The 23,570-nt window shown below is 66.0% G+C and overlaps 1 protein-coding gene across 1 annotated transcript in view; it reads left to right on the top strand.

Annotated features, from left to right (window-relative positions):
* COL5A1 (collagen type V alpha 1 chain) overlaps positions 1-23,570 on the top strand; it is a 94,828-nt gene that overhangs the window by 29,036 nt on the left and 42,222 nt on the right. Inside the window, 22 exon segments of the mRNA XM_059658474.1 lie at positions 6,350-6,481; positions 7,398-7,535; positions 8,266-8,466; positions 9,215-9,388; positions 9,532-9,588; positions 9,882-9,923; positions 10,097-10,159; positions 13,189-13,263; positions 14,071-14,163; positions 15,415-15,471; positions 16,149-16,202; positions 16,515-16,524; positions 16,527-16,567; positions 17,370-17,423; positions 17,863-17,916; positions 19,065-19,118; positions 19,373-19,417; positions 19,632-19,685; positions 20,316-20,360; positions 20,961-21,014; positions 21,275-21,319; positions 21,905-21,958. Coding sequence (XP_059514457.1) covers positions 6,350-6,481; positions 7,398-7,535; positions 8,266-8,466; positions 9,215-9,388; positions 9,532-9,588; positions 9,882-9,923; positions 10,097-10,159; positions 13,189-13,263; positions 14,071-14,163; positions 15,415-15,471; positions 16,149-16,202; positions 16,515-16,524; positions 16,527-16,567; positions 17,370-17,423; positions 17,863-17,916; positions 19,065-19,118; positions 19,373-19,417; positions 19,632-19,685; positions 20,316-20,360; positions 20,961-21,014; positions 21,275-21,319; positions 21,905-21,958 — 1,596 coding nt within the window.

Consider the following 23,570-nt stretch of genomic DNA (forward strand, 5'->3'; position numbering starts at 1 on the left):
GTGATGGTGGTGGTAGTGGTGGTGGTGATGGTGGTGGTGGTGGCGATGGTGGTGGTGGTAGTGGTGGTGGTGGTGATGGTGGTGGTGGTAGTGGTAGTGATGGTGATGGTGGTATTGGTGATGGTGGTGGAGATGGTGGTGATGGTGGTGGTGGTGGTGGTGGTGGTGGTGACAGCTGTTTATCTTGGCCACTGAGCTTTTTCCAGGGACCCTCCACTCAGTCCTCAGGTAGCGTCTGGAGGGAGGTCACATTACCATCTCTTACAAATGAGCAAACTCAGGGTTGGGTAGATTAGGTGATGGGTTTAGGCCAGTGGTTGGCAAACTCATTAGTCAACAGAGCCAAATATCAACAGGACAACGATTGAAATTTCTTTTGAGAGCGAAATTTTTTAAACTTAAACTATATAGGTAGGGACACTGTTATTAACTTAATTAGGGTGCTCCTAAGCTGGCCTTTGCTAACAACGTCCTCCATCTGATGGTGGTACGTTCGCTGAGGTCCACCCCTTCCACCTCTCCCATCCACACTCGTCTTGTATCCTTGTTTCGTCCATCTCCTTTCGTTCATCCTCTCTGGATGGCCAAACCATCTCCACACACCTTTCTCAATCCTCAACACTACATCTTCTTTCACTCCAAATTTCCTAAAATTAACTGAATAAACTTTACTTCAAGTTTTAAGTCAACTTTGCACTGTAAATGCGCGCCCACATGTGGTATTTTGTGGAAGAGCCACACTCAAGGGGCCAAAGAGCCGCATGTGGCTCGCGAGCCGCGGTTTGCCGACCACTGGTTTAGGCCCACAGCTGGCGAGGAGGCACCTACGCCCTGTCGCCTGTGGTCAGGGCCTGGGCGCTCTCTGCGGTTGTGCCAGGGTCTGTGGAGCTTGTCACAGAGTGTCCCGCGCCCCATGGCCACCCTGTCCCCACGGGCTGGTTCTCTGGGGGTCCGGAGGGGACTAGGGGGGGCAGCTGCTCCTGTGCTGCCAAGTGCGGGCACCAAGCGCGGTCACCAAGCGCGGGCACCAAGCACGGGCCTCTGCGTGCCTGGCTGGGCCGGGCACACACCTGTCCAGGGCCGCGCAGTGGCAGGACGGGGTGAGACCCGAGTTCTTCGGAAAGCCCCGTGGGCTGAGGAGGAGGCCCCGACGCTGGCCCCGCAGCCCGTCTCTGGGTCTGGGGACGCAGTCCCCCTCTCAGCTCACTAAGCCGACCCTTCAGTCCCTGCAGCCACTTCAGGCTCCAGTGAGGCTGGGACGTGACCACCCCCCGCCGCCCCCCGCCGCCCCCCGCCCCACAGAGACTCTCGTGGGGCGTTTTGCAGCTGCACCAGCGCAGGTGTGAGTAGCGGGGACCCGACACGGGGCGGCAGCTGGAGGTGCAGGTGAGAACTGGATGGGGCCGGGCTGCCAGGTCGTGGGGGCGCCGCAGGCCGGACCCGGGCGGAGGGCCCGGGGCAGCAGGAAGAGCTTTCTTTAACGCGCACGTTAATGGTGTCAGACTCGCTCTCCGGTTCCACGCGTCTCCAAAGACCATGGAAAAAATGACCTCGCGCCTGGCGGAGCCCTCGCTGTTCCGTGGGGTGACTCACGATGAAAGCATCGCAGCCCGGCTGTCGGTATGAGGAGCGGCCACACGAGTGGGAGCAGGGACTCCGCGGCCGGTTGCGTGTGAAGTCAGTGCGGCCCGCTCTCCCTCCCGCAGCGCCCCCCCCCCCAAGGCGTGCCCCTCCCCCGTACCCTGCCCCCCGCCCCGTTATGCCGACCGGGCTCTGTGCTTTGGGGAGCACTCTGAAGATTCACTTGGGTGCGATGGAAGCCCAGGCGTGCTGGCCTCGAGCCCCTGGGCTGCGCCGTCCGCCCTCTGTCCCTGGTCCCTGCAGAGGGGTGGCCGTGTGCGCTGGCGGCTGGAGGCTGGGTTGCTCCGGGGCCGCAGGCTTGCTGACCACCCCCCCCCACTTCCAACGGGAGCGAGTGTCTTCTCACATCCTCCTCCCCCCCCCCCCCCGCCGAGTGTGAGCGCTCAGTTAACATCAGGCTATAAAATCGCAGAAGTGGCGCGAGGGACACTGGCCGGCTGGGCGGGGAGGGCCGGTGGGATGGGGGGGCGGGCGTCGCCGGGAGGGGATCACAGAATTAAGGGCACAGAAGAGGCACCGGGAGTGTGTGCCAGGCTGGGAGGCACTGGGGGCAGCTGGTTTGGGCAAACAGAAGTCCATCTTCTGTGCCCACGGCCCTGAGGTGGCGAAGCTCCCGACGCGAGCTCCGTGACCCCCCGCCCCCCTCCAGCAGCCGCGGGCTGGATGCCATCTCATTATCGGAAAAGGCAGAAGTGGTTCCCTCAGCCACACGCTCCTGGCGCAGCGAGGCCGAGGACGCGTGCGTCCTGGGGTCCGGCAGCCGGTGCCCTCGGCTGCCCGGTGGCTGCGGCCGGAGACGGGCCGCTGGTGGCTGCCCGGGCATCGAGGCTGGCAGCAGAGCGGGGTGCCGTCACGAGCCGGGCGCGGTGGCAGAAGCTTCTAGGGCTCAGCCGAGCCTACCGACCTGGCCGGGAAACCAGTGGCGTCAAAGGAGAAACTGGCCGTTGTCAGAGCGAGGGCCTGGGCACAGCGGGCATCACGGGGTTGGCATCAGAGCTGAGCTGAGTGATTAGCGGGCCTGGCCTGGGGTCAGAGGTAGGATCAGGCGCAGCCTGCGTTCCAGAGGCTCGCAGCCTGGGGACACCGTGGTGTGCGGGACGCGTCCGGGCCCCTCGCCAGACAGCTGCTCCATCGGGGGCACACCAGTGCCGCCATCACGGCTGCCCCGACGCCCCGAGCCTCCTCTCCCTCCCGACTGCCTGTGAGAATGCGCGTGCAGATGCCAAGCTGCCGGGAGAGGGGAAATATTGTATTTGAGTTGGATGAAATGTGAACTAGAAGTCCTGTTGCTTAATAAAAACGTGTGGTTTTGATTCACTGTTCCTGTCGTAAGTTCTCTTCTGCTGAGAGTTGAAACTGCGAGCCAGGAACCTGACATCTGGTGGGAAAAGAGGGGAGGGAGGGGAGGGAGTTGAGGGGGGAGGGGAGGAGAGAGGCAGCTCTGACAGTCACGGGAGGTGGAGAATGCCAGGACCTTGCTGAGCAGGGCTGCTGGGTTGGGTGCCAGGGGGGAGACAGGTGAGGTGCTGAGCTGCGATGCCCGTGTGCCATGGTGGGGCCCCGGGCTGGGCAGCACAGGCAGCCCAGCCTGCACCCCCACCCCCCCGCCCCCCTGTCCCTGAGAGGGAGGAGCCCGCGCTGGGTGGCGGAGGGCTGCGGGGCTGTGTCAGCGTCACTGGGGAAGGAGGGTCCCCCGGTGCCTGGCCAGAGGCAGGGCCGTGCGGCTGAGTGGAAGGGAGGCGTCGGGCCTGGAGAGCCAGCGCAGGAGCCGGTTCTGCCTGCGGAGTTCCCGCTCCGGCTCCTCACTGGGGGTTTGGAACCCGCGCTGGGCCGCGCACCTCCGGGATCAGGTGCTCATGGACCTGCTGGACTCCAGGACCGTCACCCCATTCTGCCATCGAGTCACCACTTCACCCGTCTCTGGGCCAGTGGGGCAGCCGGGGAGGGTGCAGATCCCTCTGCAGAGCTGTGCACACCGGGCGCCCTGCTCCACACCCCCGGGGGCCGTCCAGGGGCCATGCTTAGTCCTCCTGCGTCTCTCTCTGCCTTCCTGGCACAGAGGAGGGCTCACACACCTTCGCCACCTGAGAGGCGGGAGGGCCGGCGCCTGGCTGGGCCTGTGGTTCTGACGGGCAGGGTGGCATCACTCCTCGGGTCGAGCCTGTGGCATTGCCCTCCCAGCGCTGCCCTTCAGGGTGGAACGTGCCTGTGGCTGGACCCAGCGGAACGGGGGAGGGGGCACAGGCGGTGGAACCGCCCCAGCCTCCGGCCAGAGAGGGGCGGCCGGGCTTGAGGGGCCTCAGGAAAAGCCTGCTGGATGCACGGTCTGGGTTGCGTCTGACCTCGTCCACGGGGCACGAGGAAAGGCCGAAGTGTTAGGGGGAGTGGGCGCCGCCAGGCAGCGCGGCTCTGGGCATGGCTGTGCCCCTATGTGTGAAGCAGCGGCTAGCATTTGGGAAATGCTCAGGAATTGCTACTGGATGGATGGTGGATGGAAGGAGGGAGGGAGGGATATATGGATGGATGGTGGATGGTGGATGGAAGGAGGGAGGGATATATGGATGGATGGTGGATGGTGGATGGATGGAGGGAGGGAGGGATATATGGATGGATGGTGGATGGTGGATGGAAGGAGGGAGGGATATATGGATGGATGGTGGATGGTGGATGGATGGAGGGAGGGAGGGATATATGGATGGATGGTGGATGGATGATAGATGGTGAATGGATGATGGATGGTGAATGGATGATGTATGGTGAATGGATGATGTATGGTGAATGGATGATGTATGGTGAATGGATGATGGAGGGTGGGTGGATGACAGATGGTGGGTGGTGGGTGGATGATGGATGGTGGGTGGATGATGGATGATGGATGGTGGGTGGATGGTGGATGGTGGATGATGGATGGAGGGTGAATGACAGATGGTGGATGGATGACGGATGGTGGATGGATGGTGGATGGATGGTGGATGGATGATGGATGGATGGTGGATGGATGATGGATGATGGATGGATGGTGGATGGAGGGTGGATGATGGATGATGGATGGGTAGATGGATGGTGGATGGTGGATGGATGATGGATGGTGGGTGGATGGTGGATGGATGATGGATGGTGGATGATGGATGGTTGATGGATGATGGATGATGGGTGGTTGATGGATGATGAATGGATGATGGATGGTTGATGGATGATGGATGGTTGATGGATGATGAATGGATGATGGATGGTGGATGGATGATGGATGGATGGTGGATGGATGATGGATGGATGGTGGATGGAGGGTGGATGATGGATGATGGATGGGTAGGTGGATGGTGGATGGTGGATGGATGATGGGTAGTGGATGGATGATGGATGGTGGATGGATGATGGATGGTGGGTGGTTGATGGATGATGGATGATGGATGGTTGATGGATGATGAATGGATGATGGATGGTTGATGGATGATGAATGGATGATGGATGGTGGATGGATGATGGATGGTGGATGGTTGATGGATGATGGATGATGGATGGTTGATGGATGATGAATGGATGATGGATGGTTGATGGATGATGGATGGTTGATGGATGATGAATGGATGATGGATGGTGGATGGATGATGGATGGTTGATGGATGGTGGATGTATGGTGGATGGTGGGTGGATGATGGATGATGGATGGTGGGTAGATGATGAATGGATGATGGATGATGGATGATGGATGGTGGATGGTGGATGGATGATGGATGGTGGATGGATGATGGATGGTTGATGGATGGTGGATGTATGGTGGATGGTGGATGGATGATGGATGGTTGATGGATGATGAATGGATGATGGATGGTTGATGGATGATGGATGGTTGATGGATGATGAATGGATGATGGATGGTGGATGGATGATGGATGGTTGATGGATGGTGGATGTATGGTGGATGGTGGGTGGATGATGGATGATGGATGGTGGGTGGATGATGAATGGATGATGGATGATGGATGGTGGATGGTGGATGGATGATGGATGGTTGATGGATGATGGATGGTTGATGGATGATGAATGGATGATGGATGATGAATGGATGATGGATAGTGGATGGATGTTGGATGGTGGATGGATGATGGATGGTGGATGGTGGGTGGATGGTGGATGGTGGATGGGTAGATGGATGGTGGATGGTGGATGATGGATGGTGGGTGGTGGATGATGGCTGGTGGGTGGTGGGTGGTGGGTAGATGATGGATGGATGGTGGATGGTGGATGGTGGGGTGGGTGGTGGGTGGTGGATGGTGGGTGGATGATGGATGGTGGGTGGTGGGTGGTGGATGGTGGGTGGATGGTGGATGGTGGGGTGGGTGGTGGGTGGTGGATGGTGGGTGGATGATGGATGGTGGGTGGTGGGTGGTGGGTGGTGGGTGGTGGACGGTGGATGGTGGGTGGTGGGTGGTGGGTGGTGGATGGTGGGTGGATGATGGATGGTGGGTGGTGGGTGGTGGGTGGTGGACGGTGGATGGTGGGTGGTGGGTGGTGGGTGGTGGACGGTGAATGGTGGGTGGTGGGTGGGCGGGTTGTTGGGCGGATAACAGACAGATGGGTGGGCAGACAGCCTGGTTGGGTGGTTTGGAGGCAGCGGCTCCGAGAGGACGGCTGGCTGAGGACGGGCTGGTCTCCTGGGTCCCCGCTGGGGCCTGAGCCACTTGTTCAGGCTCCTGTCCGTTTCCAGGGTGACATCCAGCAGCTGCTCTTCGTCTCGGACCACCGGGCGGCGTACGATTACTGCGAGCACTACAGCCCCGACTGCGACACGGCCGTCCCCGACACCCCCCAGTCCCAGGACCCCAACCCAGACGAATACGTGAGTCGGCAGCTGGGCTGGTAGTGGTGGGGGGCAGTGGGCCAGGCAGGCGGGGGGATAGGGGGAGACTCGGGGGTGTGGCACCTCCATGGTCAATAACCCACCGGGCAGGACTACGACCGAGTCACCCCGGACGCGTGTCACGAACCCTCTCCCTAAGCTTCAAGCAAGTTGGTGAGGTGTCTCTTGTTCCCTCAGCCCGGGCAGGGGCCTGTGGCCTGGGCAGGGGGCCTGTGGCCCTGGCAGGGGGCCTGTGTCCAGGCAGGGGGCCTGTGTCCAGGCAGGGGTCAGTGGCCCGGGCAGGGGTCAGTGGCCGGGGCAGGGGCCTGTAGCCCGGGCAGGGGTCAGTGGCCGGGGCAGGGGGCCTGTGGCCCGGGCAGGGGCCTGTGGCCTGGGCAGGGGGCCTGTGGCCCTGGCAGGGGGCCTGTGTCCAGGCAGGGGGCCTGTGTCCAGGCAGGGGTCAGTGGCCCGGGCAGGGGTCAGTGGCCGGGGCAGGGGCCTGTAGCCCGGGCAGGGGTCAGTGGCCGGGGCAGGGGGCCTGTGGCCCGGGCAGGGGCCTGTGGCCTGGGCAGGGGTCAGTGACCCGGGCAGGGGTCAGTGGCCCGGGCAGGGGCCTGTGGGCAGAGGCGCCACAGGTGCCCGGGCTGAGTCCGCGGGGCGCTGAGGGCCGCGCATTGCGAACCACGGGCCCCGGACCCCAGCGTGGCCGCGCCGAGGAGCAGCGCGTCCCGAGGGTCTCAGGACCGTGTCCGGAGCTGCGTCCCCTCCCGTGACCCCTGCGTCCTGGGTCCATCTTTTGCCTCCTCCTGCCCTCACACCCCAGCGGCGCCTGGTTAACATTTCTGGCAGTCCCTCCCCCGCTGCCAGTGAGAATCCTGACCGGCCCCTCCGTCCTCACGAACCTGTCTCCTCCCAGTACCCGGAGGGCGACGGGGACAGCGAGCCCTACTACTACGAGTACCCCTACTACGAGGACACGGACGACCCCGGCAAGGAGCCCGCCGCCACCAAGGAGCCCGTGGAGGCTGCTAAGGAGACCACGGAGATTGCCGAGGTGAGGCCGGCGGGCAGGGGCCGGGGTGGGGCGCGGGGAGGGGGAGGGGAGGGGGAGGGGGAGGGGGAGGGGGAGAAGGACGCTGTGAGAGGGAATGTGGGGCCGCCCAGCAGGCGGGGGTGGGGGCTCGGCCCCATGTGATGGCCGCACGCGATGCGTGTTGGAAGACGGTGTCCGCGGTGACGTGTGACCTCGGGCTGAGGGGTGAAGGGGCACCGTCCCCTCCCCAAGGTGCTGGGAGACTGGCTGATCCTGTTCTGTCTGGATCGTTCTCTCACTTTTTTGTTACTCTTCACCCAAGGAAGTTTCCCATTGATTTTTAGAGAGAGTGTAAGAGAGAGGGAGAGACGGAGAGAACTATTGATGTGAGAGACACATATCAATTGGTTGCCTCCTGCACACCCCCGCCTGGGGCTGGGGATCGAGCCTGCAACCGAGGTACGTGCCCTTGATCGGGAATCGAACCCCAGACCCTTCAGTCCTCGGGCCGGCGCTCCATCCACTGAGCCACACCAGCCAGGGCACGTTCTCTTACTTCTAAGACAAGGGTCTGAGATACAATTCACCCTTTCCAAGTGTGCGGTCCGTTCCCAGCATCCTTCTGGCTGGGCTGCCTCCTCCTGGGCCCGGGGTGGCCCGGCACCCACAGTCCACGGGGGTCTTGGCTGAATGGGCCAGGCCGTGGGGCAGAGAAACCCCAAGACCCAGCCCTGCCTCTCCCCGCCCTCAGGAGCTGACTCTGCCCCCGACGGGGGCCCCTCCCGTGCCCGACACCAGCGAGGGGGCCGGGAAGGAGGACCCGGACACACTGGACTACGACTACGTGCCCAGCGAGGACTACTACACGCCGTCCCCGTACGAGGACAGCTACGGCGAGGGCCTCGGGGCCGAGGTGCCCACCAGCACGGCCGGCACCGCCAACGCCTCCAACGTAATTGCTTTTCTCGCGGGTGGGCTCGGCCGGGGCCGGGAGGTCAGGACCCTGGGTCCTTCTCTCGGCCTCTCCCCGGCGTCCGGTGCAGGCGGAGGTGGGCGAGGACAGGTGCTGGCGGACCGACCGTGTCCGGTCTGGGGCCGGGGCGGGTCAGGCGGGACAGGGGCTCGAGCCGGGGGTCTGGACACGACGTGAGGCGGGTGCTCTGGGCAGCGGCCTGGGGCAGTGACGGGTCTCACTCTCAGTCACTGCATGGCCCCGTGCGCCCGCCTCCTGGGGCCGTGGCCCAGCTTTCGGGTCAGGGAGGGACCCAGCGCCCGCCCGGCACACGGGAAAGTTGACGCTTTGTCCGCCATAAGCGTGTATAGACGCCAGGATGGCTTCCGGTTTGGACGCGTGGCAGGTAGCTGGCCACATTCTCGGCGGCCACGGAGCGGCCACGCTGGTCCTCCTGGGTGCAGACCCCTGTGTCGCGGGCGTGGGATTAAGGTCCTGTTATCCCGAGACCCTGAGACCCGTGGTGGCGCCCTGAGGGCACCGCCGAGGTGGCCCGGGGTCTCGGGAGGCTGGGGCAGTGCCTGTGGTGAGTGAGGAGGTGCAGAGAGAACAGGGACCCCAGGAGCTGCCCTAGAAGTTAGGCGCCAGGCCTGGGAGGCCGCTGACCCCGAGCCCAGGTCGAGGCCCCGGGCCCAGCAGGGAGGGGCCTCTCTCAGCGGCTCCCCTGACCCTCCCGCTCTGCCCCCAGCCGGCCCCGCCCCCGGTGGAGGGGAAGGAGGACCTGGACGGCGAGTTCACGGAGGAAACCATCAAGAACCTGGATGAGAACGAGAGCTACTACGACCCCTACTACGACCCCACCGTGTCCCCATCCGAGATCGGCCCGGGCATGCCCGCCAACCAGGACACCATCTTCGAGGGGGTGAGTGCGGCGCGGCCCTTCCTGGCGGCCTCCGGGGGCGTGACAGCCCGGGTGGCCCTGCTGGGGGAGCATGATCACGGCCTCACGGTCCCCTCTGCCGTCCCTGTCCTCTCATTCCCTCCGTCTGCACTTCTCACCCCCAGATCGACGGACCGCGGGGCGAGAAAGGTCAAAAGGGAGAGCCCGCCATCATCGAGCCCGTAAGGACGTTTTCTTATCCTGGTCTCTCTGGTCCACGGGGGGCCAGGGTCCAGGGGGCCAGGGTCAATGGGGGGCCAGGGTCCGTGGGGGGCCAGGGTCCGGGGGGGGCCAGGATCCAGGGGGGACCAGGGTCCGCGGTGGGGCCAGGGTCCGTGTGGGGCTAGGGTCGGGGGAGGCCAGGGTCTGTGGGGGGCCAGGATCCGGGGGGGCCAGGGTCTGTGGGGGGCCAGGGTCTGGGGGGGCTCGGAGGGCCGGGCTCCCGGCCTCAGCGTCCCTGTCCCGTCTCTTCCAGGGCATGCTCTTGGAGGGGCCACCAGGCCCCGAAGGCCCCGCGGTGAGTGTCACCTTTTATTTCCATGACGTGTGGGAGGTGCTGGGTGGGTGATCAGGGTCACCCCTTAAACTCCTGACGGAAGAGACGGTTCGCCGCCTCGAGCCGACGCCGGGGCCGGCCCGTGGGAACGGGTGCTGCCTCTGAACTCTGCTCTGATTTTAATTTAATTCCAGGGCCTCCCGGGACCTCCAGGGACGACCGGTCCCACGGGCCAAGTGGGCGACCCTGGAGAAAGGGTAAGGGCCGCCTCGGCTCCCGGGGTCCCTCGCTCCCCAGCGCGCCCCTGGGTCCCCTGCTCTGTGACGGGCGTTGCCACGGCGACTTCCTTCTCCAAGTTGCCCCGGCCCCATAGCCTCTCACGCCACCCGCTTCCTGCGCCCAGTCTCCCGGGGGAGGGGCGGTCGGCTCTGGCCCGGGGCTCGTGTCCCACCGAGGCCGCCAGTGCGGTCAGGACACGGCGAGGGCCCGGCCGCCCTGCGTCCGCGTGACAGCGACCCCGCAGCTGCTGGGCCAGAGCTCAGGGCTCCCGGATCCGCCAGGACCCTCCTCATCCGAGAGCCCCGGCCTCGATTCCCTCTGACCCCCTTCTGTCCTGGAAACCGGGGGGCTTCTCTGGAGCAGATGGGTGCGTTCCGGGGTCACCCGGGGCCGAGGGCCGCACCTCGGGGTCCCTGCAGGAGAGATGAGGCCTGGGCCCAGGAGGTCGCGGCTCCATCCTGACACCTAGCGGGGCTTTGCGGTACTGCAGCCTGTGGGCAGCTGCTCGGCTTGGCTTTTACAATCTTCCTTTCACGGTGGTTTCCGTGCTGGACATGAACAGCCATGAGTCCGGCTGAAGAGCTGACAGCGGCTAAGCCGCGGGTGAGAGAAGCCCGTGTGTGCGCCCTAATGGGCGTTCGCCCCGGGGGCAGGTGCCGGAGGCCCGCCCGCAGCTGCCCGCAGGGAGGCCGGGGAATTGCCTGTCAGGCCCTCGGGCTGCGGGCGGCGCCCGGGGCGATTGGCCGGGTGCCTGCGGTGGAGCCGCTGAGCGCCGGGTCAGCAGCTGGGACGGGGAGGCTCCCCTCGCTCCCTGTGGCCGGGTGACCGCTGAGCGTCCCGCCTGGGTGGGGCCTCGAGCAGGACTCTGCCATTTGTGTGTGCATCTGTGTGTGGGTGCACATGTGTGTACCTGTGTGTATAACTCTGTGTACGCGTGTGTGCATGTGTGTAAATCTGTGTGCATGCGTGTGTATGTGTGCATGTGTGTGTATGTAATGGCCGGTGGCTCTGGGGGCCCAGAGTAGGCAGCTGGTTCTTTGTGGCCTCAGCTGACCTATAGGCTGCCTGGCTCCCATGGTCCCTGTCTTACTGGCATCCTGCTCCCCCCCGCCCCCCTACACCCCCCTGCTCGTGCCCTTCCCCCTGCCGCCTTCATAGTTCCAGACAAGCAGGCGGGCCTGCTCTCCCGCCGCACGGCCTGAGTGCTGCAGTGGGGCGGTGTGTCTACCCGGCCTGCTCCAAAGGCCCGCGGGAGACGGTGGCGCGGGTCCCCCCACAGCTGTCAGCAGTTGGACCCATGAGCGTGGCCAAGTCCACACGTCAAAGACAGGGGCCATGTGGCATAGCAGATGCTGTTTTCTCTCTTAGATGTAGGATGGGGTGATGCGCTGTGCACTGTGCCGGATATGACTGACCTCTCTCAACCTCAGTGTTGCTCCCTGTGTCCGAGCAGGTGCTCCCTGTGTCCGAGCAGGTGCTCCCCGTGTGTCTGAGCAGGTGCTCCGTGTGTGTCTGAGCAGGTGCTCCCTGTGTGTGAGCAGGTGCTCCATGTGTCTGAGCAGGTGCTCCGTGTGTGTCTGAGCAGGTGCTCCCTGTGTCCAAGCAGGTGCTCCCCGTGTGTCTGAGCAGGTGCTCCGTGTGTGTCTGAGCAGGTGCTCCCTGTGTCTGAGCAGGTGCTCCCGGTGTCTGAGCAGGTGCTCCCTGTGTCTGAGCAGGTGCTCCCTGTGTCTGAGCAGGTGCTCCCCGTGTGTCTGAGCAGGTGCTCCCTGTGTCTGAGCAGGTGCTCCCCGTGTGTCTGAGCAGGTGCTCCCGGTGTCTGAGCAGGTGCTCCCCGTGTGTCTGAGCAGGTGCTCCGTGTGTCTGAGCAGGTGCTCCGTGTGTGTCTGAGCAGGTGCTCCCCGTGTGTCTGAGCAGGTGCTCCCCGTGTCTGAGCAGGTGCTCCCCGTGTGTCTGAGCAGGTGCTCCGTGTGTCTGAGCAGGTGCTCCCTGTGTCTGAGCAGGTGCTCCCCGTGTGTCTGAGCAGGTGCTCCCTGTGTCTGAGCAGGTGCTCCCTGTGTCTGAGCAGGTGCTCCCGGTGTCTGAGCAGGTGCTCCCTGTGTCTGAGCAGGTGCTCCGTGTGTGTCTGAGCAGGTGCTCCCCGTGTGTCTGAGCAGGTGCTCCCTGTGTCTGAGCAGGTGCTCCCCGTGTGTCTGAGCAGGTGCTCCCTGTGTGTCTGAGCAGGTGCTCCCTGTGTCTGAGCAGGTGCTCCCCGTGTGTCTGAGCAGGTGCTCCGTGTGTCTGAGCAGGTGCTCCGTGTGTGTCTGAGCAGGTGCTCCCCGTGTGTCTGAGCAGGTGCTCCGTGTGTCTGAGCAGGTGCTCCGTGTGTGTCTGAGCAGGTGCTCCCTGTGTGTCTGAGCAGGTGCTCCCTGTGTCTGAGCAGGTGCTCCCCGTGTGTCTGAGCAGGTGCTCCGTGTGTCTGAGCAGGTGCTCCGTGTGTGTCTGAGCAGGTGCTCCCCGTGTGTCTGAGCAGGTGCTCCCTGTGTCTGAGCAGGTGCTCCCCGTGTGTCTGAGCAGGTGCTCCCTGTGTGTCTGAGCAGGTGCTCCCTGTGTGTCTGAGCAGGTGCTCCCTGAGTCTGAGCAGGTGCTCCCCGTGTGTCTGAGCAGGTGCTCCCTGTGTCTGAGCAGCCGGCCGGCTCCCTCGGCCGCCGGTTTGGGGTGGAGACTGGAAGGGTGGCTCGGGGGTGGGCGCCCTGAAGCTCCATCCCTGACCCTCCTGGAGGGTCGCCTTGCTGGACCCGCCCGGACTGCCTCCTTCCTCATCCCTCCCCCCGGGAGCATTTCTTCATCCCCACCCCACAGCGACGCCCCTTCTCTGGGCTGGGGTTCTGGAATATTCCGGCTCGGGGCCTTGCACTGCTCTGCTTGTCCCGCGTGTTTCCGGCTGGGCCGTGGCTCCCACCCGCCTCCCGCCCAGCCCAGCTCGTCCCCCTGCACTCTGACCAGGCCCTCTCGGCCCCTCTGTCCACAGGGTCCCCCTGGGCGACCAGGTCTTCCGGGGGCCGACGGGCTGCCCGGCCCCCCTGGGACCATGCTCATGCTGCCCGTGAGTACCCCGACTTGTGGGGGTGCGGCTGATGGGGGTGCGTGGTCGATGGGGAGTGGGCCCTGGGCTCTGTTTCTGAGGGGGACAATCTCCTGGCCACAGACTCGCCCCAGCCAGGGCGCACCGTGTCCTAGAGGCAGGCTCCTGGGGGCGGGGGGCGCCTTCGCAGAGGAGTGGACCCCAGGGGCGCCCAGGGCTGCCCCCCCGAGGGGGTGGAGTCAGGTCCCTGGAGGAAAGCTGTGCCATCTGCCTGGTCAGACACCCCGTCACCACTTGGGCCTCGAGTGGGCGTGCGTGCCAGCGGGTCCCTCTGGGAGCTTGCCCTGCCCGTGACCTTGTGGGTGAAGGTCATGGAGCATCTCCTTCATGGGGAGCCCAGGCCTCGGGGAGAGTATGTGGTTGGTCGGGACGTCGGTCTTCTGACTGTCTGTCTGTCTGTCTGATACCGGGGCAGCTGGGCGCGGCTCAGGGCACCCGCTGGAACCAGGCGTCCTCGCGAGGCCTCCCCGGTGCAGGCGTCTGCCTGGGCCCTTGGCGTTTCCTCGCAGCACCTGGGGGCCGTGGGGTCTCAGGGTGGACGCCACCGGTGCCAGGAAGGGCTTCCCGGGCACGGGGAGGGTCTCCGCAGGCCCCGGGCTGAAGTCGGCACAGAAGGGCGGCGTGCACGGGAGGGGGCGGGTAGAAGCTGCCCAACCAGACCCGTGAGGCTCGACTTCACCCCGGTGGCCGATGGGCACTGCCCAACCCTGGGGTCCAGTGTGGCACCCCCATCAGCGCTCCCTTGGTGACCCCCGTCTGACCCCACAGTTCCGGTTTGGAGGGGGAGGTGATGCCGGCTCCAAAGGCCCCATGGTCTCAGCCCAGGAGTCCCAGGCTCAAGCCATCCTGCAGCAGGCGCGGGTGAGTGTGAGGGTTCCTGGGGGAGTGCGCGGGGCCGGGGGGTGGGGCCTGGGTGAGTGTGAGGGTTCCAGGGGGAGTGCGCGGGGCCGGGGGGAGTGTGACGTTCCTGGGAGAGTGCGCGGGGCCCGGGGGGAGGGGGGGGGCTGGGGGGTGGGGCCTGGGTAAGTGTGAGGGGCCCGGGGAGTGTGAGGTTCCTGGGGGTGGGGCACTGGGGCACAGGGCCAGCCCTCTCAGCAGGCCCGGGTGAGTGGCCCTGCGATGGGCAGACACTTCTGAGAGCCCCTCGCTCGGCCTGGGGTCCCGCGGAGCCTGTCCTCACCGCTCCCCTCTGCACGTTAGCTGGTCAGTGGGCTGATAGGTGAGGCCGGGAGTGAGAGAGACCCCCCTGTCCTCTGGGCTGGGGGTGCCGCTCAGCAGCCTTGCCGGCCGCCTCCCAGGCCCCAGCCAGCGGGTGGCGCTGATGGTCAGAACGGGACAGGGGCAGTTGTGGGACAGCGGGAGTGTCGCGTGGCCGCGGTGGATAAACTGCCCGCGGATGCCGGCGGTGCGTGACCCAGCCGGCTGCAAGGCTCATCGCCCGCCTGCCTGCTGGCTGCGCCGCCTGGTGCCTGGCAATTGGAGCCCAGAGGGGGCGAGGGGCTGGCAGGATTTTGAAACAAAACCTCCTCCCACAGGAAACAGGCTCTTGTGGGTGGGGTGGGCGCAGGCAGCACGGGGCGGGCAGGCTGACTGCGGGGCAGGTGCACGGCCGTGGTGGGCGGGTGGGACGGGGTCTCGCGGGGTGTGGGGGGAGGACACCCCCACAGGTGTCTGCTGGCTGCGGCTCCGGCTGCTGCCTCTGGAACTGAGTTCCCCTCAGAAGGGCTCCCCAACCACTGGAGGGCGCCAGACCGCCTCTCAGAATGAAACGCTATCGGCTCGGGCACACGTGTAGCGCACAATCCCCAGCCGCCGGGGCTGTGTTGCCAGCTCACTCCCAGGGCGGGGGCTGGGGAGCCAGGAAGGAGGGCAGCACAGCCTCTGAGCACCCCAGGTGGAGGGAGCCCCTCCCCAAAGCGGGAAAGGCACCCACCTGGGTCCACCCCCCGGACCCCCCCTCCTCTGTTCGTCGTGGCTGGCGCTGGAGCCCCAGAGGAGCCGAGGGGGGGTTCTGGGCTGCCTCCCACCGCCTCCCAGCGAGCAGCCCCTGCCCCAGCGGCTCCTGCCCCGGCGGCCGCTCACCTCGCTCAGCCGGTCCCGTTTCTCTTGCAGTTGGCGCTGAGGGGCCCGGCCGGCCCCATGGGTCTGACCGGGAGGCCTGGCCCGGTGGTAAGTCACCAGCGGGGGAGCCCGGGGCACGCGGCGAGGGTGGGAGAGGAGAGGGCGCCTTTTAGCGTCACCGTCACCCACGCCGACTCAGGGGCGCTGGTGGGGGGCGGCCTGGGCGGGCGTGGGTCCGGGGCCGGGAAGCCTCGGCGCTGGCACTGGCTGCGGCTTTGGCACGCGCTCTGGGCCTCTTCCTTTCGGGGTTCAGCTGAGGGCAGTGTGTGGGGCACGGGGCCTGCAGAGGGGACCCCGGCACTGCCCGGAGGTTTAAACGCTCCGTGTCCCACCGCCATTCCCCGGGGGAGGGACTGGCCGCTGTCCCGCCCCCCGCCGCTTGCACTCAGCGCCCTCATGTGGGCGTGGCTCGGGCGCCCCCTCCGGCATCCTGGCTGCGGGCCCTGGGATGTCCGCACACCGCCCGACCCGCAGACTGCGCCCCGTGGTCAGGTTCACCCCGAAGGTCACCGTGGCTCTGGTCCCCCCACTGTCCACAGTTTCCCTCGAAACTAGGAAGAGACCCCAGCAATGAGCCCTCACCCCCGCCCGTGGGGTCGGGTTCTGTCCCAGGCGGGCGGGGCTGGGTCGCCGCCCTCACGGGGAGCCCTGCCCACGGGGGACCCCAGTCGTTTCTGCGCCCCAGCCTTCACCTGCCGCGTTCCTAACCAGCCGTGTCTCCACAGGGCCCTCCCGGGAGTGGAGGCTTGAAGGGCGAGCCGGGCGACATGGGTCCGCAGGTGCGTGGCGCCCGGCCTGGCTCTTTGCAGGGGCGTCTCCGGGTGGGGGAGGCTGTGACTGGGGGGGGGTGCCCCGAAGGCGGCATGTCTTCGAGGAGGTCAGTGGGGATTGTCGAGTGCTGGGACGCGGGAGGGGAACGGAAGTCAGGTGACTGCGCGGGAGGCGCTGGCGCTCCCTGCCTGGCCCCGCCCTGTCCCGGGGTGGGTGCCCTCGAGCGAGCCGCGAGGAGGACAAGCCACAGGGACAGGAGTTTGCTTTTGTCTCTGAGACGCCTGGACAGGAACTGACCTTTGCCATTTGACCTCGGACAGGGCCCCCGAGGGTGCAGGGCCCCCCCGGGCCAACGGGAAAGCCTGGAAGAAGGGTGAGTGTTTCTGGCCCCGGACCGGCTGGGCACCGACGGGGCGGGGGTCCGAGCCGTGTGCCCTCCACGCCCACCGAGCAGGCTGGGCCGGAAGCCGGCTGCTGCCTCCTGTCCCGGGCAGGGCCGTCTCCCTGCCCGTTCCCCCACCCCCCCCCCCCCCCCCCCCCCCCCCCCCCGGCGAGCCGAGCCCATGAACTTCTCCTGGGACTCGCCGGCCTCTGGCCTCCGTCCTGAGCGTGTGCATTTAGTTTAACAAACATTTTAAAAAATATACTTTGATTGACTCAGAGAGGAAGGGAGAGGGAGAGAGAGAGAGAAACATCAGTGATGAGAGGGAATCATTGATCGCTGCCTCCTGCACGCCCCCCACTGGGGGTTGAGCCTGCAACCCGGGCCCGGGCCCTGACCGGGAATGGCTCTGGGACCGCCTGGTTCACAGGTCGGTGCTCAGCCCCTGAGCCGCACAGCTGGGCCCGATCATCCCACTTTAGCTTGAATTCCGAGCGGCTGGAAGGAACTGCGCTGGCTGGACGGTGGGGCCCCGTTCCCCCGAGTCTCGGCCGGCAGCCCCGCAGGCTGACCTGGACCCTTAGTCCCTCTCCCCGAGAGGTCTCGCCTGCGCCATCACCTCCCGGCACAGAGGGGCACGCGGCGTTGCCCCTGTGGGCCGTCCCCGACGGTGAGGCTGGAGCAGAGCCCCCTGGAGGCATCCAGCAGCCGGACTCCGGTCCTGGCTGCCTGGGCTGGGCACTGCCCTCGGCTTCACGGGAGCCACCCTAACCCTTTGCCTCCTGTGTCCCAGGGCCGGGCTGGCAGCGACGGCGCGAGAGGGATGCCTGGCCAGACTGGCCCCAAGGTAGGCGCCATGCACGGCCCCGCGTGTCCTGGCCACGGCTTCGCTGTCCTCATGCTGATGACATGGCTGACACGCCGGTTATACTGACGGACAGGATTATGGGGACAAGTAGTGATGCTCACACCCATATGGGTAGGATCTGGGGGAGGGAGGACCTGTTTGGGCCCCTCTGGGCCCAGGCACGTGCCCTGACCGGGAGTCGATTGAACTGTGACCCCCGGGGTTGGCGGGTGGATTTCACGAGCATGTGTGACAGTTAGTTTGGGCGCAGATCTGCTGCTTTTGTGTGGGAGGTGAGCCGGCGGGTGGCCCTGGGACAAGAGGGGAGAGGAGGTGGGGATACGGACCCAGGGCAGGATATGCGGGGCCCCGGGCGCAGGACGCTGCCCGGACGGCGTCCTGTGCGGCGTGGCCCTGAGCAGCCTCTGTTCTCCCCCAGGGCGACCGCGGCTTCGACGGGCTGGCAGGGCTGCCCGGAGAGAAGGGCCACCGGGTGAGTGCCGGGGCGGGGGGGGGGGGGCGCCCAGCCCAAAGTCCCGGTGGCCTGCGTGCGGCAGGCGGTGTCTCCGGAGGCCCTTCCCCCGGCCTCAGGTTGCTGGGGTGCGGCTGGGTCCCCCCGATTCCAACGTGGCCGCTGCAGGCGCCTCGAACACGGCCTGAAGCTGAGCTGCTGGAGGCGCCCAGGAGCGGATCTTCTCCGCGTGTGGTGGGAAGCGGCGGCCCAGTCCCGGGGGGCGGGGGGGGGGGCGCACGGGCGGGGCAGCTCCTCCCGAAAATCACCCTCTGGTGGACGGGCCTCGGCGCGGGAGGCGTGGCCGTGTCCCTCCGCGTGGGCTCCGCACGCCGCCCCGCGTGGCTCGCTGGGGGCTTCTCTCCTTTTTCACACATGGCACCGCTTTCATTCACTTATTTATTTAAATATGTCTTTATTGATTTCAGAGAGAGAGAGAGAGAGAGAGAGAGAGAGAGGGAGAGAGAGGGAGAGAGAGAGGGAGAGAGAGAGGGAGACATCGATGAGGAGGGAGAATCTTTGATCGGCTGCCTCCTGCACTGCCCCCTAGTGGGGATTGAGCCCGTATGTGACCCGGGCATGTGAACTTGACCAGCATCCAACCTGGGACCCTTCAGTCCACAGGCCGGCGCTCTATCCACTGAGCCACCCCGGCTAGGGCATGACGCCTCTTTTATATTTAAGCACATTCTGGATATGCAGGCACGTGTGTGCACACGCACATGCACACACACACATAGACACATGCACATGCACACACATGTACGTACGCACACAAGTGAACACAGACACATGTACGTATGCACACGTACACACGTGAACACAGACACACGCACATGCGCACACACTGTCAGTGGGGTCCGTCCGTCACACTCGGTGACACTGAGAGATGGCTGCTGCGGCTCAGCCAGTGCTGCTCGGCCCGCTGCCCCCAAGACGCCGGTTCCCGGTGTCAGCCTTTGCGGGGGAGCCGGCCAGGCTTCACCACGTCTCCCGCAGAGCCCCCCGACTCCACGAGGGGCTGCGTGGGGCTGGGGGTTTCTGTCTCAGAACTAGAGACAGCCCACGGGGTAGTGGGACAGGCGTGCGCGACCCGCTCAGTGGCTAACCTGGCTCTGCTTGGCTTCCAGGGTGACCCTGGCCCCTCGGGCCCACCGGGACCACCGGGAGAAGACGGAGACAGGGTACGTACCCGCGGGCCTCGCCGCCCCCACCGGCCCCTCTCGGAGCCTGGCAGGAGGAGTGCGTGTGGCATGCTGCTCGGTGGCAGGGACACTGCGTGTGGAGAGTGGGCGAGGCAGACGGGACCGTGGGGGGAAGCTGGGTGGGGGGGCCGCGTGAGGCAGGTCCTGTGTCCTGTTCTGGGCTGGACGTGCTGAAGCGTCCCCAGGTGAGGCCTTAGCGCCTGTCCCTAATCCCTGGCCCCTGCTCCCCACAGGGTGACGATGGAGAAGTCGGGCCCCGAGGGCTGCCCGGGGAACCGGTAAGTGGCTGACTGGGCGGGATTCTGTGTCCTCACGGGGGGGGGGGGGGGGACAGCTGCAGGAGGGACTCCCTCGGGGCTGAATCGGGGACCGTCTTCGAGCAGCGACAGCGAGGGGCTCAGCCGGGACCCAGAAACAGATCTGGGGCTGGAGGACCTGCGGGGGGCGGAGCCCTGGCCGAGTCCGAATCACCTTCGCTCTCTCCTCTTGCAGGGGCCGCGCGGTCTGCTGGGGCCGAAGGGTCCTCCGGGCCCCCCGGGACCTCCTGTAAGTCCTGTCACCTGCTGTGTCTGTGCCCACCCCGTCCGCCCTGCGGCCCACTCGGGCGTTCAGGCAGCCGGCTCACCGCACTGACCGCCGGGCACGCTCGCCCAGGGCCAGTGTGTGGGCGGCCAGTGTGCGGGCAGCTGGTGTTGGGTGCCTGTGGCCAAAGGACCCCGGCGGCAGGTGTGGGTGGCGGGTGGCAGCCCGGAGCCAGCCGGCGTGACAGCCCTGTCCTCGCGCGCACACGTGCGCTGGTATGAACACCGACCCGGACACCACGTGCTCCCTGCTGGACAGCACTTCCAGCAGCTTCTGGAAGTTCTAGAAGGAGGGGGAAGCCCGTGGTTCCAGGGCGGCTTCCCCAGGACGGCCCGGCCCGTCCTGTCCACCCTCCTCGGCCCCTCTGTCCTGGGCTCACCTGCTTCCCGCGAACGCTGGGCCTGCCCCCCACCCCGCGGGGCCCGGAGCTCTGCACCCCGCGCCCATCAAGGCCTTAGGGTCTCTTTAGGGCCAGGGCTGCCCCTGCCCAGGGCCGTGCGTCCTGTGACAGGCGGGCCGGGCCGAGCGTGGGGAGCGGGCTTTCCCGTGGAGGCGCCTTCGCCCACATTCAGTCTCCGCTTCCGTCCCCTCCAGGGCGTGACCGGGATGGACGGCCAGCCGGGCCCCAAGGGAAGCGTGGTAAGTGTCCGGGGCCCCGCCTCCCGGCCTCGCGGGGGTCCCCAGGCAGGGCGCACAGCCAGGCCAGAGCGATGTCACCCCTAAACCAGATGGGCTGTGTGGAGGAGATCTGCCCGAGCCCGGGCCCAGGTGGGCAGCCCCACGGGAGAGCTCACGCCAGCCGGGGGCCGGTCAGCCCAGCGTGGGGGGTCCCTCCTCACTGCGGGGGCGTGAGGAGCACCCCTGGGCCCCGCCCGCCACGTGTGGTCTCAGGGCACTGGCTGGGGGCACTCTTCATGCCCCCCCGTGTGGCGGGAGGGTGGGAATTTTCTGGTCAGTTGCTCTCACCTGCCCCCTGCTGGCTGTCTGGGCTGCGTTTCAGAGCACATGGGTGCTGGGGCCCCAGGTCACGAGCCTTGCAGGCGCTCGTCTGGGCCGCCCTCGGCCGCTGGGCTGCCAGCCTCTCCCGTGGGCAGCCTCCTGGGTGCTCGTGTCGGGCATGAGACAGACTGGAAGGCTGGGAGGCCGGGAGTGGGGGGCCCAGACCCCCCAAAGAAGGGGTGCAGTCCCCCTGCCCACCCTCCAGAGCCCCCTTCAATGCCTCTGCTTTGTTTCCTGCAGGGTCCCCAGGGCGAGCCCGGCCCCCCCGGACAGCAGGGCAACCCAGGTGCCCAGGTAAGCGAGTCGGGCGGGTTTCGGGGCAGCGGGAGGCGCAGGCTTCAGTGTGGTGCCTGGGCCCCAGCCCCACTGAGCTGCCCGTGCTGCTGGCCGCCCGAAGGGGCTGCAGCTTGGAGGTGGCCTGGAACCCGGGCCGGTGCCGGAGGAGAGACGGGGGGAGGAGGGGAGGGGGGAGGGGGGCGAGGGGAGGAGTGGGGAGGAGGGGAGGCTCCCAGCCACCAGTTCCTGACCTTTCCGCCTGCTCTTCCCCTTCCCAGGGTCTGCCCGGCCCCCAGGGCGCCATCGGGCCCCCAGGAGAGAAGGTAGGTGGGCTGGGCTGGGCATAGGGCACCCTCGCCTGCCTGTGGGGTGCGGTCCAGGCGGGGCGGCGCGCGGGGCGTTGCCAGCTCGGGATGCGAGCCTTTGTCCTCCCCAGGGTGGGGGAGGCTCAGCAACACGCCCAGAGGTGTGGGTCCTTCTTGTTCACCGATTTATAAATTCTCTCTCTCTCTCTCTCATTCATTCATTCATTCATCCATTCATTCATTCACTCTCTAGCCTTGGATAGGGGGACCAGATTTAGGAACAAGAGTAAATATGGGGGCCCCGTTAAATTTGAACCTGGCCGGCCCTGCCCTCACCTGGGGTCCAGCCTCCACCTGGGGTCCCCCCCCCACCTGGCCGGACATTTGTTCCCATTGCAACACCGAAGGCCCTGGGGCAGCGAAGGCTGACCCGGCCTCGCCGGTGCTCCATGTGCTGGAGGCTAGCCGACGGGTTGGGGTTTGCCTCTGCGCATCCTTTTCAGCAAATGGTCTTTGACAGAAATGGTGAAAGTCCCCGTGGGGCGTGCAGGGCAGGTGGCAGCTGGGAGCCGGCGCCGGCTCATGGGGTCTGCTTTGTTCCAGGGCCCCCTGGGCAAGCCCGGCCTCCCAGGAATGCCCGGTGCCGACGGACCCCCGGTGAGTACCCTGCTCGCCACTCCCCTCACGCCCGTTCCTGCCCGGGGGGGCTGGGACCCAGGCTCCGGGCCGGCCACGTGCGTGGCTGTCACTCACAGGAGACCTCGAGCCGGATTGCTCCGCAGGACTGGGCTTGGGACACGCTTTCTGGAACATGTCTCCACGAGGGGTGGTGACTGCAGGAGTGGGAACGTGGTTACTGTCGGGGGCTGGGCTGGGCGCAGGCGGGGGCCCGTGTCCCCGGAGGTGGAAAGGAGGGAGGCGTGCGCGAGTGTATTTTTAGGGCTCACGCACCGCGCAGGGGTGGTGGGCGGGAGCAGGCAATGCGAGCACGCAGCTGTGGAGCCAGACCGGTGCTGCCTAGAAATAGCGTCGGTGACAGATCAGGCTGTGGGGGCGGGGGGGGGGGGCGGGGGAGGTGACCCATGAGGCCCGGCGTGGGGGTAGCCGTGTCCCTGCGCCGCCACCCTCTCTGTAAGTCGCTGGTGGGTTTTTTTTTGTTTTTTGGTCTTTTTTGGAATATTCAGTTGGGGGTGCGTAGAGCCCATTTCAGAAAACAAGACGAGCCGCGTCATTATTCTGGACACGGAGTCTTCGGTGCTTTAGTGACGCCGTGAAAAACCGAGCAAGGGCGTTTGCGTCCATGATTAGCGGGCGAGCGGAGCAGCGCCCGGCGGCTCCCTCCTGCCGGCGGAGGTCGCAGGGCCGGCCCGGTCGCAGGTCGCAGGTTGTCCCATCGGGACCGGGGCCCGCAGGTGCCAGCCTCGCCGTCCTCACGAGAGCCCAGGGCCGTCTCCTGGGCGTTTAGGCGGAAAGTGATGACGGCTCTGCAACGTGCCATTTACGTCCTTAACTTACACCCGCGCCCAGCTGCGTCCGCTGGTGATAAAGTCGCACGTTTTGTCGTGGGAAATTAGGGAACTAAATGAATGACAACAAAGCGAAGCCACCCCAGCCCCGTGGCTGAGCGTCCAGCGCTGAGGCCGGGAGGGTCGCCGCCAGCTGTAGATTCTGTCCGTTTCCTGCCGTGGTTCACGTCCGTGGGGCGTCCTGCCACGTGTCAGGGAAACTGCCAGGCGCGTGGCCCTGCAGGAAGGAGAGGTGCCTGGGAGGGGACTGGGCCCGAACCCCACTTCCTGCCATGGAACCCCCTCCCTGCAATGCACTGGGGTCCCCAGGAGTCACCAGTCCTTCGGAGTCTGGGGGGGAGGCAGGGCCTTTAAGAGAGCCCTTGCCCAGAGCCAGGCGGCGGCCTCTCGTGGACTCCACGCTCTCTTTCTTCTTTTAAATGTTTATTGATTTCAGAGGAAGGGAGAGGGAGAGGGAGAGGGAAACATCCATGATGAGAGAGACTCGTGGATCGGCGCCTCCCGCACGCCCCCTACTGGAGATCCAGCCCGCAACCCGGGCATTTGCCCTGACCGGGAATTGAACCCAGGACCCTTCAGTCCACAGGCCGATGCTCTATCCCACAGCCAGACCAGCCAGGACATCAGTTACAGCTGACGTCCAGGATTGTTCTGTGCTGGTTTCAGTGTAGCACAGTGGTTAGCCCATCAGATGCTTCCAGCCCCACCCGCCACCGTGCAGTTAGGGCGATATTGCTGACTGC

The sequence above is a fragment of the Myotis daubentonii genome, chromosome 11 (assembly GCF_963259705.1).
Source record: "Myotis daubentonii chromosome 11, mMyoDau2.1, whole genome shotgun sequence".
In the NCBI taxonomy this organism is placed as follows: Eukaryota; Metazoa; Chordata; class Mammalia; order Chiroptera; family Vespertilionidae; genus Myotis; species Myotis daubentonii.